This window comes from Mya arenaria, chromosome 17 (assembly GCF_026914265.1).
Source record: "Mya arenaria isolate MELC-2E11 chromosome 17, ASM2691426v1".
NCBI classification, from domain to species: domain Eukaryota; kingdom Metazoa; phylum Mollusca; class Bivalvia; order Myida; family Myidae; genus Mya; species Mya arenaria.
Window position 1 is genome coordinate 55,854,933 of NC_069138.1, and position 16,477 is coordinate 55,871,409.

The window sequence follows — 16,477 nt, forward strand, 5'->3', positions numbered from 1 at the left end:
TTTAAGATATCACTGATCATTAATAATAAAAATACTGATGATTTTCTGTACAATATATATTTTTTAATAACTTATCCCTGTAGAGCAAAATGTCACTACAAAGGCACTTGATTAATTCGGTCCAAAAGGTGAGATTAAAGAAGAATGGAAAGTAAATTTTGTAATTTGGGGTTGTTTCTAAAGATGATTTATCAAAATCGTTCAACATACATGAATGACATTGATTATTTACGATTATCTTAACTCAGTTGCTGACCCTGGCAAACATACAGTAGGGGTTTCTCCAGATGTGTATTACCTTATACGTTACAATAGGTCCCCCATGCCTTCTAATGTGGAGTTAATGTGGCAGATTTCTCAGGAACTGGGCATGCAGGGTTGGCTGGACTGTTTTTGTTCTTTAGGTGTCTGACGCAACGTGACCCTCAACGCACCTCGATCTGACGTAATTGCTCCACCCCCTCTCTAATTTTCATAATATTCAGCCATCCATATAGTTCTTCGCAAACACGCCATAATCGGCCATTTTAAGCAAGTTCAGGCAGCATCGCAACTTTTAGAACATACATACATGTAGTATCAGCAGATTATACTGCGTCAGCAGATTATCTTGCTTGGCAAACTCAAAAAAGAAATGATGACACATTATATAATCTAAGGACACTCTGCGAGCACTAATTGTATCGTCTGGATCTGTTTAAGTTTTGAATTCCCTTTAAATTTGAAAAAGAGTACCTTTTTATTTTGACAGTTTACATCTTTAAATAGTATTAAGTACCAGAAAATTGTTCGTTGAAGTTTATTTAGTGTAAACATCCAAAAATATAACAGCCAAATTTTAAGTAAGGAAGTGTAGATCCACAGCTCAAATCGATTGATGATACAGAACCCAAATCTATATACTATATTCCCAGTGTGATGCCCGGTTAAAAGATAGAAAAGAAATTGGTTACCAGTAGTTCATTCTTTTATAAAATATATTTATTTTTGCAGGCATACAGAAGACTGCCTTTGTTGCCTATGGTATCCAAACAAAATAGGCCAGTCCACAATACTGCTACCTTGACCAGTGATGAATTCAGCAGGTTTCCTGTGCCACCCACAGACAGTCTTCCAGAAGATGTGAAAGCTAGAATTTCAGAAGTCACAGAAAAGGTCAGTTTATATTATTATTATTATTATTATTTTAGAGCATGAGAATGTAGTTAATACTTAAAGCTGCACTCTCACAGATATACCATTTTTACATCTTTTTTATTTTTTGTCTTGGAAAGAGCAAATTTATGCGTAAATATCTGCAAACCAATGATATAAGATTGCTGACAAAAAATCAAATCATAGATTTTCATATTTCCGTTCGAAAATTAATGTTTTATGACTTAAATTGTACTAACGGTTTAAGAAAAATGCATAAAACATCAATTTTTATGCCCCCGAAGGTGGGCATATTAAAATCGCACCGTCTGTCCGTCCGTCCGTCCCTCCATCCGTCCGTCCGGCTCTGTAACTTTCCCTTGTGTGGACAGATTTTAAAATTACTTGCCACATGTGTTCCACATACCAAGACGACGTGTGGCGTGCAAGACTCGTGTCCCTACCTCAAAGGTCAAGGTCACACTTAGTGTTTATTCACAATGGAGTGCTGCATATAAGGACATAGAGTATAGGTTGTCGTGTCCGGGCTGTAACTTTCTCTTGTATGGACAGATTTTAAAATAACTTGCCACATGTGTTCCACATACCAGGACGACGTGTCGCCTGCAAGACCCGTGTCCCTACCTCAAAGGTCAAGGTCACACTTAGTGTTTATTCACAATGGAGTGCTGCATATAAGGACATAGAGTATAGGTTGTCGTGTCCGGGCTGTAACTTTCCCTTGTATGGACAGATTTTAAAATAACTTGCCACATGTGTTCCACATACCAAGACGATGTGTCGCGTGCAAAACCCATGTCCCTACCTCAAAGGTCAAGGTCACACTTAGTGTTTATTCACAATGGAGTGCTGCATATAAGGACATAGAGTGTAGGTTGTCGTGTCCGGGCTGTAACTTTCTCTTGTATGGACAGATTTTAAAATAACTTGCTACATGTGTTCCACATACCAAGACGACATGTCGCGTGCAAGACCCGTGTCCCTACCTCAAAGGTCAAGGTCACACTTAGTGTTTATTTACAATGGAGTGCTGCATATAAGGACATAGAGTGTAGGTTGTCGTGTCTGGGCTGTAACTTTCTCTTGTATGGACAGATTTTAAAATAACTTGCTACATGTGTTCCACATACCAAGACGACGTGTCGCGTGCAAGACCCGTGTCCCTACCTCAAAGGTCAAGGTCACACTTAGTCTTTATTTACAATGTAGTGCTGCATATAAGGACATAGAGTATAGGTTGTCATGTCCGGGCTGTAACTTTCCCTTGTATGGACAGATTTTAAAATAACTTGCCACATGTGTTCCACATACCAAGACGATGTGTCGCGTGCAAGACCCGTGTCCCTACCTTAAAGGTCAAGGTCACACTTAGTGTTTATTCACAATGGAGTGCTGCATATAAGGACATAAGAGTATAGGTTGTCGTGTCCGGGCTGTAACTTTCCCTTGTATGGACAGATTTTAAAATAACTTGCCACATGTGTTCCACATACCAAGACGACGTGTCGCGTGCAAGACCCGTGTCCCTACCTCAAAGGTCAAGGTCACACTTAGTGTTTATTCACAATGGAGTGCTGCATACAAGGACATAGAGTATAGGTTGTCGTGTCCGGGCTGTAACTTTCTCTTGTATGGACAGATTTTAAAATAACTAGCCAAATGTGTTCCACATACCAAGACGACGTGTCGTGTGCAAGACCCATGTCCCTACCTCTAAGGTGAAAGATACACTAAGTGTTTATTCACAATGGAGTGCTGCATATAAGGACATAGAGTATAGGTTGTCGTGTCCGGGCTGTAACTTTCCCTTGTATGGACAGATTTTAAAATAACTTGCCACATGTGTTCCACATACCAAGGGAATTCTGAATATAAGGACAGAACAGTGTAGGTTGTCAAGTATAGGTGGTATTTTTTTATGTTCAGAGGCAATTTAAAATAACTTGCCATATGTATTTGACACGTAAAGGCAAGATCAACTTTTCATGTACTGACCTTGTTCGTAGGTCAATGTCACATTCGGGGGCATTCGTCACATACTGTGACAGCTCTTGTTGAACTTAAATTTGTAGTAATGTGAATTAGACTATAGGTTGATATTACTTATGGTTTGCATTGTCTAAATGTATTCAGTTGTACTGTGATGCTTGTCGAGAATAAATGTGTGTAAAGCTTATGAAATCTTAAATTATTACAAAATATAAAAATCTGCGATCTATTTTTTTGTCAGCAGTCTTATATAACTGGTTTCCATGGATTTTCCCCAAAAATGGCTCGTTCCAAGACAAAAAAAAAAAAAGTTGTCAAAACATTCAATTTGTGAGAGAGCAGCTTTTAAGATTGATCACATTTTTTCTTGCATTTATGCAGTATGAATGCAGAAGTGCTCACAAGCAAGTTCCATGAAGTGCACTAGCCTTATCGCTAATTGCTGCAGTTGGATTCTTTGATGTAAGAATTTGTTCGACAAGCTATAAATGTCAACATGTTTTTTATTTTCTTTCAGTCAGGGTTCACCCCGAATGTATTTTCCACCCTTTCATATCGACCTGCAGAGTTTAGGGCTTTCTTCAACTACTATGATATTGTTATGGAAGACAGAGGTATTGAACAACAGGTTTGAGGTTTATTCATTTTTTGTAGTTAATAAGTCTTTAGATTTAAAAGTTACTTCATGAAGAATACTTATATTTATTCATTATTACATTCTACATTAAACAAATCAAGCTTTAAAGGTATTGTTTCTTGTGGCATCTTAGAATTCATGCAAATAATGGTTTTAAAGAGGGATGGGAACAAGATCATTATTTTCAGCTTAAACAATATTATTATGTTTCATTTTGGCTTAAAGGGACTTGCTCATGTTTTGTTAAATGCACTATCATTAACACGAAATAGAATCTGGAAAATTATTAGGAGTGTCAAAAATAAGATGCTGACTGCTGGATCCCTTTAACAAATGTTGATATCTGCTCAAAAATTGTCTTTGAATAACGTAACTAGCAATTCAGTAAATTTTTGTAGTGTGATTGATTGATGGATATTATTATAAGATGTATTAGATAAAGGTTAAAATACACATCAGCTATTGTGTAAGTCCTTGTGACTTTTTTCTTGACTGTACAGGCAGTGGTTAAGAATTTTTGTTAATACTTAAATTGTTGTTGTTTTCTGCAATTTCAGTATCAAAGAGTACTATTTATAAAATAAGCTTTCAGATGCATTGGTGGGAAAATTTTAGTCCAAAAATCATGAGCAGGTCCCTTTAAGGTTGTCAGAAATAAGTATAAAAAATGAAGACAGCAGCATAAAAAGGAATTTATATTGTTCTTTTACATGATAACAAGTTTTGTTGATAGGAAATATATATTGAAAACACAATTTAATGAGTATACATGCACGTTTTTACTAAACCATTTTTATAATTTCACAGGAAGCCTGACAATGGCAGACAAAGAAATGATAGTGGTTGTAACCTCGGCAGAAAACAAATGTCTATATTGTATCATTGCTCACAGTGCCCTGCATAGAATCTACTCCAAACAGCCTGAACTGGCAGATCAGGTGAGAAATTAATGGCTGTACTGTGTCATTGCTCACAGCACACTGCACATTATATACTCTACTATACTCAACTAGCAGATCAGGTGACTTGAGTGAGGAATCAAATGTCTGTATTGAATCATTTGCCCACAGTGCCCTTCATAGAATCTACTCCAAACAGCCTGAAATGGCAAATCAGGTGAGGAATCAAATGTCTGTATTGAATCATTGCTCACAGTGCCCTGCATAGAATATACTCCAAACAGCCTGAATTGGCAAAGCAGGTGAGGAATCAAATGTCTGTATTGAATCATTGCTCACAGCGCCCTGCATAGAATCTACTCCAAACAGCCTGAATTGGCAGATCAGGTGAGGAATCAAATGTCTGTATTGAATCATTGCTCACTGTGAGCCTTGCATAGAATCTACTCCAAACAGCCTGAACTAGCAGATCAGGTGAGGAATCAAATGACTGTATCACTGAATCACTGCTCGCATGCCCTGCATAGAATATACTCCAAACAGCCTGAACTGGCAAATCAGTGGCAGATCAGGTGAGGAATCAGATGTCTGTATTGAATCATTGCTCACTGTGCGCCCTGCATAGAATCTACTCCAAACAGCCTGAACTGGCAGATCAGGTGAGGAATCAAATGTCTCTATTGAATCATTTGCCCACAGTGCCCTGCATAGAATCTACTCCAAACAGCCTGAACGGGCAGATCAGGTGAGGAACCAAATGTCTCTATTGAATCATTGCTCACAGTGCTCTACATAGAATCTACTCCAAACAGCCTGAATTGGCAGGTCAGGTGAGGATACACATGTATGTACTGTATCATCATCATAGCGCCCTGCATAGAATACCATGGTACACTCCAAACAGCTACAACTGAGGAAACAAATGTTTGAACTGCATAATATGCTCACAGCACACTGCACAGAATAAACTCCAATTATCCGCAGCTGACAGATTAGGTATGGCCTAAACCAAATGGGTATGGCGTAAGATTTACTCATCCTTTTTTTATCAGTTTCTGTATACAAAAAATGAACAAAAATTCAAAGAAAGTATAAATTTCTTAAGAATTCAGGAAAATATGCTATATAGTAAAATTCTATTAGAATATTTAATATTATACTATTAGTTCCTAACAAATACCAAAAATAAGAACTTTCAATGGCATTATTTTTGCATATTTGCTGAAATTCTTAGCTAAAATTTTATTTTTAAAATGCTGGATGAAACAATGATGAAAAACACACAGTAAATGCTTTGTAAGTATGAGATGGTCATCCTTGATCAATACTTCTTCCTATAACTGTTCTTGTTTGATGCTCTTTCAGCTTTCTGCAAACTGGCGTACAGCAGATATAGACAATAGACAGAGGGCTATTCTAGAGTTTGCCTTAGATCTGTGCCACTGTAGACCGCTCACAGAGGTATACTTAGTCTATTTTATGGAATGCCCGGACTCTGTTTCAAAAAGATATCCAAGTCGTAAACCTGACGCTGCATAGGAGCGCTCAGATACACCGGTAAAGTTAAAGGCAGAATCTATGCAATAGATGTCCTAGCAATAATTTTATTGAAGCATAGTTAACACCAAAAACGGGGTTATGCCTGGAAATTTACAATCTTTATTGAAAAATGCCCTGTGTTGCAGTTTTACATTTGACTTTATTGTCAGCCTTCCTGTGGTTCAAATTATTTATCAATTATTATTTTTGATTATTATTAAGTTTCTACGTTTTGAGATTTAAGTCTGTTTTCATGTCCAAATTAAATATTCACGCACATAGGACATGGTTTTAAAGATGATATAAGATTGATAAACCATGTGGTGTTTTTCTGAAAAACTACAATTAACTGTCATTTTATATCCTTTTAGGCAAATGATAAAAAGAACAGTTGTTTGTTTCACTGTAAGATCACAATAAATTTCACTTAGTAAATGTTTCACTCATGAAATATATAGCTTTTGGTGCTCCCGTTGTGATATATATTGAAACAAACAGTACAGGAATTGTTGCGCCACTGTTGAAATATAATTTTCGGTGCTCACACGGTGAAATATATTACTATCTTACACTGAAACAAACAAAAATTTTATTATCGTCTATGTTTTTACTTCAGGAACACTTTACAAAGCTGGAGGCTCATGGACTTACCCAAGACGATGCCTGGGACATCGGCTCAGTTGTAGGGCTATTTGCTTTGTCAAACAGAATGGCGTTTCTTACAAACATGAAACCAAATAAAGAGTTTTACCTGATGGGCAGAGTGAAAAAAGAGAAAAAATGATTGTAGAGAGTTTGCCAATTGTCATTTGATTTTATTGTTCAGGATTATGCGTAGACTCAATAGTGTCTAATCAGGTTTTAACTACATTTACATGTATATTATGATTGATCATTATATATAGGATACATATTTATATATATGAATTATATACTTCAATGTTATAATCAGACTAACTTGAAATGCCTTTAAGTCATTTTGTGTGGGAGCGTGTCAAGATATGGAACAATTTTTTACTTATTTGGCTTTTGAAAAGCCTGTTAGAGCTTGCTTGTTGGTTTTGATTCCTGTACTTTTAGGTCTTGGTTAAAATTTTAGGCTACTTGGCCTGACCCTGTAGTTGAAACTGTTGTATTGAAAATTTTGTCTTGTTTTTTTCATGACTTTGTTAGTAAATGCAAGTTCTCTGATCAGTTTCTTAAGAACTCGCACATTGAATGTTCCTGCCTAACAGAATGAGGCTCCTTACAAGGATGTATTCATGATTCCAATTACACGTCAACGAGAGTGATAAATGTTATGTTGTAGAGACTTGTTTCAAAATTGTTGTACGGTAAAATAAACAAGTTTAAACTATTTTATTACAAGTATTTTGGTGTTTGTATTGGTATTTAATTGTTAATGTACATAACACATGCTCAGTCATGTTTAATCAAGCAAAATTGTTGTAAATACTCATGGACTATATCTGTAGGAAGTTAATCACTCCCTCTTTTAATCCAACTAGGTACAGTTTTGAAGTATAAATAAAATACAAAACATATTTATTTTTAAACATTTATAAGTAGGAATCTAAGTAATGAAATAAAACAAGCAAGGAAAACAAAGAGATCTATTTTTTCCTTCTTTAACATGATCCTCTTCTTTTTTAGTCCAGGTTGTTAACCTATATTTACCAATGAGGAATTTTGCCAGGTTTTAATTGAAATCAGAAGGACTATTGAATGTTCAAATAAAAAATAGTTTAATGTTATATAGATCAGGGAAACAATCCTTACATTAATATGTAAAAAAATGTTATGATATATGTTGATGATATGATTATCTCCAAACCAAATTTCTTTAACCATCCACATGTCCAGGTAGCATGTTGGGGTATTATTCATAGCAGTGATATATCTTTGGGTATGTTATAAATTGATGTTAATTATAGTGTTTTCACTACAATTGATGTTGATTAAGATATCTTGTGATACTTCAGAAAGAATTATTGTGATTGTGTATTTTACGAAAATATCAGATTTTTTTAATCTATAGTTACATGGAAATAAATTATATTTTTCCTTCATTGTATGTGTTCAATTAAAGAAGTGTGTTGAAAAGTGCGCTATTCTTATCCTGCTTATTTACAAAAAAATGTATACTCTTAAGAGCCTTCTCATAGTATTGTGCTGGTCCTTCAATTATCATATTTACTGTCTGTTTAAAATCAAAGGTTGAATAAGGTAACATTTAAAGTTAATGTCACACTGTAGAAAAGTATTACTTTGAAAGTAAGGGTATTAATAAGTTAAAATTCAGCTATTTTAACTGACAATCTTATTAAGAACCATGGGCCGTACTTATTTGTGCAGGGAAGAACAGGGGGCACACCCTCAGACCAAGAGTCAGATACGCTAACCATGTGACCATAGCTACCATTGAACGCAACTTCCACATATCTTATTGCATCTTTTTTAACTTTGATCATAAGACTGGGTTATGTCTTTATTGGGTCTCCTTAAAATAGCACTGCAAGCGAATACTGGTAGGTACGCTACTTTTCACAGTTGATAAAGAGTCACTATTCAGCAACTGTTTTCTGCTTTTACTGTCACTACTTAAACAAGTAAGAAGTTTCTTGTGAATATCTTGAATGTTTTTTGAGTTATATGCCTATAGCTTAGGTAAGATATTTTGCAGGCCTTTTTCATGACATAAAGGGGCACTGCCTGACAAAACCAGAATTAGTTCAATGATCAATTGGATCCTACAGAGTTATGGCCCTTGATCTTTTGTATCTCTGCACATGGACAGGTGTATATGCTCTGCATCATGTCTCCCTTGTTTACCAATATAAAAACAAAACTAAAGTAATAAATCATGATACATTTATTAATCTTTACAATCATCAATGTATAAGAAGTTCATTACAAAAAAACAACAATATAAAACAACGCCCTTCAAGAATAGTCATCATCATCCTCTGTCCCATCCCCATGTTGTGAGGCTGTATTAACTGGCTGGTGTTGCTGCATTACTTGCTGCAGTTGTTGCCACTCTTGTTGCTCCTTCTGGGCTTGCTCTTGTCGGGCCTGGGAGCAAATAAATCATACAATGGTAAAATTAGGCTAAAACTTGTTAGGCAAGAAAAAATGGCAAGTTGACATGTTATGTATACAATACATGTACTTACTATGCTGAACAAATGCAAAGGTCATACAAACCACACAATGTTGCTGGTATTTTCACAGACAAAATCTGATTTTAAACCAGTGTGGAGTTTAAGCACCTGGTGACCCAGATTTCAGATTTCAAGCACCTTAGTGCCTGATCACTAAAAGTTTCAAAAGGCCTGCAGAAAGCCCTGACACATAACCAACAAGTGGATGCTCTGTTTTTATCAATTAAAGGGCAAAATATGACAACTTTTACAGCCAGAGTTATGAGCCTTTTTACAAATGTGCATTATGTCACTGGTGATATGTACACTAAGTTTCATGTGAAAAATTTAATTCATCAACAGGGTTATACTCACTAACAATATTTTAAGACAATCAATGGTCATAACTGGACAATGATTAATGCGCATTGCGGCATATGCATGTTGTTAACAAGTTTTATGGTCATATCTTGAAAAAAGATTCAGTTATATTTAATTTTAATTTTAATAATTTTGAACACTATTGAGTTAAAGTCAAAGTGTTTGCAATCCAACAAGCCTACAATACTTTTTTCTTGACTAGGTAAACATTGCAAACTATTGATTGACACCATGAAATGACATAACTAAGGTACTTTATTTGTCAAGAAATACCTGAGCAAAGAGCTCCTGTTGTTGCCTGACCAGTTCCTCCTCAGGAATGCCTAGGTTTTCAAGGCGCGAGCTTCCCCTCCGTCTCTTGGCGGCCACAGCCTTGGCTTCCTTCAACACCTCTGTAGCATCCTCCTTGTATGCGCCAAATCCTAGACTGTCGAGGGCTAAGAGAGAGATCAGTCCTTTTTTAGTGGTACACATGAGAGATAGTGAACTAAGTATTTAAAGGATACCATTCTTTAATATGAAATCTGTAACAGCCAAGGCCAGGGACTGCATAAAGTCAAGTTTAGTGAGAACCCTGATTTAATAAAGTTTAATGTTTATTTAAATTTCTGCAATGATCTGTGTTATGTTCGTGCAATTAAATCTTATAATATCATAAATATGTTAAGTATAAACAAAATCTACATCACAGAGCAAAAAAGCTGTACCTGCAAGAACATGTTCTGGTGATATCGTTTTCTTGAGCTGTTTATTGCAGATATCATTTGCTTCTGTAGACACAAGGTGGATAAACTCTGTACAGCAGTTGAGAATTAGTTCTCTTGAGTCGTTCGCCACTCGAACATTGGGTATTACTTCCTTAATCATCTTGTTCAAGGAAGCCCGAGGAATACTAAGATCATCGTCATCTCGATTGTCTCCCATGATGTTTAATTGTGATCTCACATGTATATAATGGGAATATTGTGAATACAACAAGGGCTTGGTAAAACGTCAACTGTATCTAGCATCTACAGCATTGTCAGTGTGTGAAGAAAAATTAATCTGAAAATGAAAATCATTTTTTCATGAATCGAAATGGACCAATCAACTTTGTAGAATAAAACAAATTTCATTTCATAAACAATGATGTTTAAGAATATAGATTAATTGCCAAACTAGCCATAATTGATAATGATCAGTACAGTAAATGGGTTGTCAAGTGCATATTTATTGTAATATTTTGACATTTATGAACAAAATTTGTTGCAAGGATTCGAACCTAGGATAGTTCCGGTCAAAAATAGATGTTGTGAAAGTAAGATGTGTAAAATTAAACACAGAAGGACCAAAAAATTATTTTGCATTAGCGATAATTTTGGATAAACAGTGTTCAGAATAGCGGTGTTTAAATGTATGTGGAAATATAGTTATTTCTATAAGAATAAGTTGTTGTAACGTTATTATGTCTCTTTACTTCCACAGACACCAGAATGTATGATGCAGAACCAGATTTTTGGGCTGTTTATCACGTCATGGGATATAAGAATAAGACTAAGAGCTGTGAGAAAGTCAGCTGTGGATGTTTAAAATAAAAGACGATTAATATAGCGTTTCAGCCTTATTGTAATATCAATATCAAAAACAAAAATGTCATTATATTTGAAAATAAATGCAGTATACATACTTTTATTCTCTTAAGCACATTGAGGATACGCACATCTTGTATTTTTTCATTTTGTAATACATGGCAAATTTATATATAAGGGCAGTAACTACGATTGCAACAGGCTATCGGTTACGATTAACTAACTTGCTTGTCTATTGAAAATCTTTACCTTCATCACAGTCTGCTGACAATTTGAGTGCCAATATTCCCTATGGACTCATCAGTAAGAATGAGTGGATTTGTACATATACCTCCCTTTGCACAAAACTCGAGTGTCATTAGTGTTGTGATCAGGTGTGTATCACATGGTCCGGGAGGTGGGGGCGCTGCGAACAGAGTCAATATGCATCTATTAGTCGATGGGCCGTACTTACAAATATGACTCATTCTGGTTATCCGGGGTTTCAAGACTTTTCCTAAAATATTTGTTTATGCGTACATGTACCTGCAGTTATGTTTACCATTCCTTGGTGTAGTCATCGACGAAGCTCCGCCGAGCTGGGATCGAACCGCTACGCAACTTACCGATCGGCCGTCGCCATCCAAACGCTAAGCCCGGTTTAATATTGGTGATCCTCACGCAAAACAAAGAAATTTTGTCAATGGAAAAACAACAAGGATAAGGTTTAATAAGCCGTAACTGTGTTTAAGTTCATTTCTCGGTCACCAGAGAGTGAGGTAATGTGACTTACTCAAGCTTTTTGATAATAATAAGAAACTCCTGGCTAATATTAGCAGACGAGTTGTAATAATCCAAAGGTAATACAGGGACAAGCCCAGTAGCCTAATATGTAATCAATACATGTCTAGTCCAAAAAACACTTACAAACAGCAGACACATGGAAGACCCCCCCCCCCCCAAAAAAAAAAGAAAAAAGAAGAAAAAAAGAGCATTTATCGCAATTAAAAAATGCAACAAAACCGAAAGTTACTTTTAGTATAATCTATATTTAGCGCACATGTACAACGTCACTCCGAAATTTGCATATCACGTGTCTTACTGAATACCTAATGATTTAATTGCATTTTTAAACTAAGACGTTTTGGTTTTGAATTGTTTTCCCGTTTATGCATCTGAATACACTTATTTTATCATTATTTTACTCTTTGATATTGAAATTGCAGAAAAATATTGTTATAGTATAAAAAAGTATGTTGGTTTTAGTGGGGTGTGAACCCACGCCGGTAAAGTCAAGAAAAAGGTAACCAAAGTGAACCAACACCAAACGTTTTGGTTTTGAATTGTTTTCCCGTTAATGCATCTGAATACACTTAATTTATCATTATTTTACTCTTTGATATTGAAATTGCAGAAAAATATTGTTATAGTATAAAAAAAAGTATGTTGGTTTTAGTGGGGTGTGAACCCACGCCGGTAAAGTCAAGAAAAAGGTAACCAAAGTGAACCAACACGAAAACCATAAGGCCAACACGCCTTCCTTAAACGCAACGGATATTTTGACATGTTAACCATACATTGATAACATCACGTGACAATGTTAATCAACCAATTTCTCAACAACAAAGCTGTTGACGCTTGTATGAAAATAGTTGTCTTCAAAAACGATAATTGAGCAAATATCAACATTTGCTGAAGGGTTCCATTTTTTGGTATCTTAGATTTGCCACACATAATTTCTTCATGTTTACACAAAAAAGTGCTTTTTACAAAAACATGAGCGAGAACCAATCTGCGATTTTTCACTAAATAACATTTGTATTTATCATTCGAAAAGACTTGCATGACATTTACTTTAGAAACAGAAGCTTAATTTCTTTATGTGAAATTCCATTTGAAAATATTCAGTATTTCTCTAGTTATTTCTCCAGACTATTCCTGCAACTGCCCAGGTACTGTGTGCAAAGCGCTATGCTCCACACACTTATCTAACTCATTAACACATAGCGATTCAGTGGTCCAGTTTGGATTTTCGTTGGTGTCCCCCCCCCCCACCCACCTCCCAAAAAAATAATTAAATAAATAATATAATAATAATATATTTACTAAACAATCGTGTGGACTCTGGAATCTACCAGACAATATATGGGACTCTATTATAGTTATATACTCACTTTTTTCTCTAATTGTTTAAGCATTTAACAAATTAAAAACTAATTAAAAGTGCATATACTTAAATAACAACGCAAAGAACCAGAGAAACAAACAACAACATTAATTTAATTCAACTTGTTTAATAGAATGAACTTGTTTGAAATTATTAAATACTAATGAAAATAGTTCTCGTTTATATACATTGGTAATTGTGAGGTAATAAATTAAGCTATCTATAAAGTTACCATCGAATAGGAAACCATAATAAATGAAATCTTTACTGTCATGCCGTGCATATATCAACTAAACATACACTTAACTATATCAAAATAATATAGCAACATGGTATGTCTATGTCAAAGTATTGTCTAGAACATGTTACGACCACCAAACGCAACAGCGAAATGAGCAACACACTTTAAACAACATTTATCAACTAACAGTTTTACTACCGTAGCTTCAACAACGTATATACGAGTAAATACCTAGACTAAAGAATAATGTCCAAAATCCTAAAGTTCACAATATATATTCACTGATCATTCTGGTAGTTTGAATGTCCACATAATTAAATGAAACATTGAACACACCATATGATCACTATCTAAATCTAACAAAAATTTCAGAAAATATAATACTCACAAAATGGTTCAATTAAATCCATGATTGTAGAAATGTCCCTAGCACTAAAAAAACTTTTACAGATTTATTTTTTTTACCCAAGGACCAATGATTAGAGAAATTTGCCATTATATGAATAATAAACACATCAAGGACGTTACCTCAAATACACACTTGGGTGTCACACACCCGAGTTCATCGTCCTGGCATGAACATATTCAGTATGTCAAACAAAAGGCATGGAAGAGAATACATTAATGAGGTCTAACAAATTCCTCTTCGACGGAAGATCATTACATTTATTTTATACAACCTTTATCAGACCCTTATTCGAGTACGCGGATGTCGCCTGGTACAATATCGCGCATGCGGAAGAAGAACTTGAGAAAATTCAACACGAGGCCGCTAGAATGATTTCTGATGCAACACGTCTTGTGCCCTTAAACAATCTATATCCGAAACTGCCCTAGAACCACTTAAGGACAGATCACGCACACAAAAGCTCACCATATTTTACTAGATGTTTCATTCAATGACCCCGCTCTACTCGTCGTCCATGATACCCTCCCGTGTCAGAGATACAACCACTTTTTACTTTCGGAACTCGGGTAATATCCGCAACTTGCCATGCAGATCAAAGCTGTTCAAAGCTGTTGTCCACCTCTTTTTCTTCCTTCTACTATATATCTTCGTAGAATGCCCTTCATGACGAAACTCGAACAGCCCCGTACCTTCCAGCTTTCAAACGCAATCTGAACAAAACCAATGCAATTGTTCCTCAGTTTTATTACGTTGGATATTGGAAGACCAACCAATTGGAAGAGTGTACACCAAGCAATGTCATGCTCTTTCAACGAGCATTATATAGCAGCCGGTCCATCTTGCCAGTGTCAGACACATACCACTTTTTCTTTCTCTGTCCACTTTACCGACAACACGAAAGCAAGAATACTTGACAAGCTACATACCCCAAGACCGATCACATTTCAACTCCTTTTCTCAGGCTCTAAAGATGCAAATGACCAAAGAAACTCGATGTGACCAAACATGTATCCAAGTGACTAACATATTTTTACTCATCATCAACAAAATTTGAACAGATTTGACATCTACCACCTACTTCTTGACATGTCATTTCTCTACTTTCCCAATCAGTCGTATTCGTCCGCTTAACATATCGTATTTGAAACCCTGTTACACGTCTATCATCTGCAATTTACTCTTATGCATAACTCATTACAATTTCCATTACGTACGATTCATAATGATTTACACTATATAAACACTTTAATACACGTACATAGCTTACACCAAATATTTTTTACGCTTTAAAAACAGCTTATTAAAACAACAGAAACGAGACATTGCATAAACTTTCTTCTCAGTTCTGTCATAACATTTCGAACAACATTATGCATTCTCATGAACGTAAGCTTACGTTTTTACTTGCACTATTTTGATTATGCTCAATGTTTGTATCATTTATCATGTATTGTTTATCTAAATAAATACTGTTTATACCAAATGAGCTGCTCTGGTCAAAAGCTCCTACACAACTGTCCCCAAACTGGTTTTGCAACAGGTGGACTATTTATTATAAAAGGAGATAATTGTTTCAAGTTAAAATTCATGTATTACTTATGACTCAACACCTCATTGAGCTACATAAAAATATGTACTTTCGATTTTCAAGTATGTAAACATATGTTTGCACAAATGTTTGAAACACTCGCTTTGTAAGTATTATGCGATTGAGATCACATGCGTGAGATTTTATAACAAAACAATAAACACTGTTCTACAATTATATCTACTTAGTGTAAAATAATGTGAAACAAACGGATGTTACTAAAATTGTTGAACATGTATTCGTTATGAAGCTATATCAATGTAGATCTGTATAATATTCCTTGAAAAAAGAAAATTAAGAGTAAACAAATGAAAGCATGCATTAAGTGTTGAAAGCATGTGATCTTCAAAGGAATGAAGGACAATTATAGCTTGATGTTAAACTCGTGTGACATTTTACAAATAGTGATTTGGCCCATTTTAAAGCATTAATAAACGGAGCGGTGACACTACTGGCAAAGCTTGTACGGGTTGTTGTTCATATGAATACATATTTATAAACTCGACTGACGATAAAGCAAAGATTCTCCAGAGAGTTGTCTACATAGGTATGAACTGACCAATGACACTATAGCGAAGATTACAAAGAGGTCCGTCCTAAATGTAGCAAGCTTCTCCAGGGTGTTGTCCGTATAGGCGTGAACTGGACAGTGACACTAAAGCAAAGATTTTCCACAGGTTTGTCTGTATAGTGTAAACTGAACAGTGACAAAATAGCAAAGATTCTCAAGAAAGTTGTCTACATAGGTATAAACTGACCAATGACACTATAGCGAAGATTCC

At 35.4% G+C, this 16,477-nt stretch overlaps 2 protein-coding genes across 3 annotated transcripts; one reads left to right on the forward strand and one right to left on the reverse strand.

Annotated features, from left to right (window-relative positions):
* The first annotated feature begins 59 nt into the window (after positions 1–59).
* On the forward strand, positions 60–8,260 carry LOC128224510 (uncharacterized). 2 transcript variants are annotated; one of them, XM_052934375.1, is made up of 6 exons: positions 60–128; positions 994–1,155; positions 3,662–3,758; positions 4,589–4,719; positions 6,046–6,141; positions 6,836–8,260. In XM_052934375.1, the coding sequence occupies exons 1-6, from the start codon at positions 90–92 to the stop codon at positions 7,001–7,003; spliced, it is 693 nt and encodes a 230-aa protein (XP_052790335.1). In that variant the 5' UTR covers positions 60–89; the 3' UTR covers positions 7,004–8,260. The 2 variants fall into 2 exon arrangements, with proteins under 2 accessions (XP_052790335.1, XP_052790336.1); XM_052934376.1 differs by having other exon boundaries at positions 6,046–6,237; positions 6,836–6,970.
* An 813-nt stretch (positions 8,261–9,073) lies between these two features.
* Positions 9,074–11,483, reverse strand: LOC128224656 (protein Dr1-like). Its single transcript, XM_052934590.1, has 4 exons — positions 11,410–11,483; positions 10,451–10,787; positions 10,017–10,180; positions 9,074–9,294 (listed from the first exon to the last, which is right to left on the reverse strand). The coding sequence occupies exons 2-4, from the start codon at positions 10,665–10,667 to the stop codon at positions 9,163–9,165; spliced, it is 513 nt and encodes a 170-aa protein (XP_052790550.1). The 5' UTR covers positions 10,668–10,787; positions 11,410–11,483; the 3' UTR covers positions 9,074–9,162.
* Between the last annotated feature and the right edge of the window lie 4,994 nt (positions 11,484–16,477).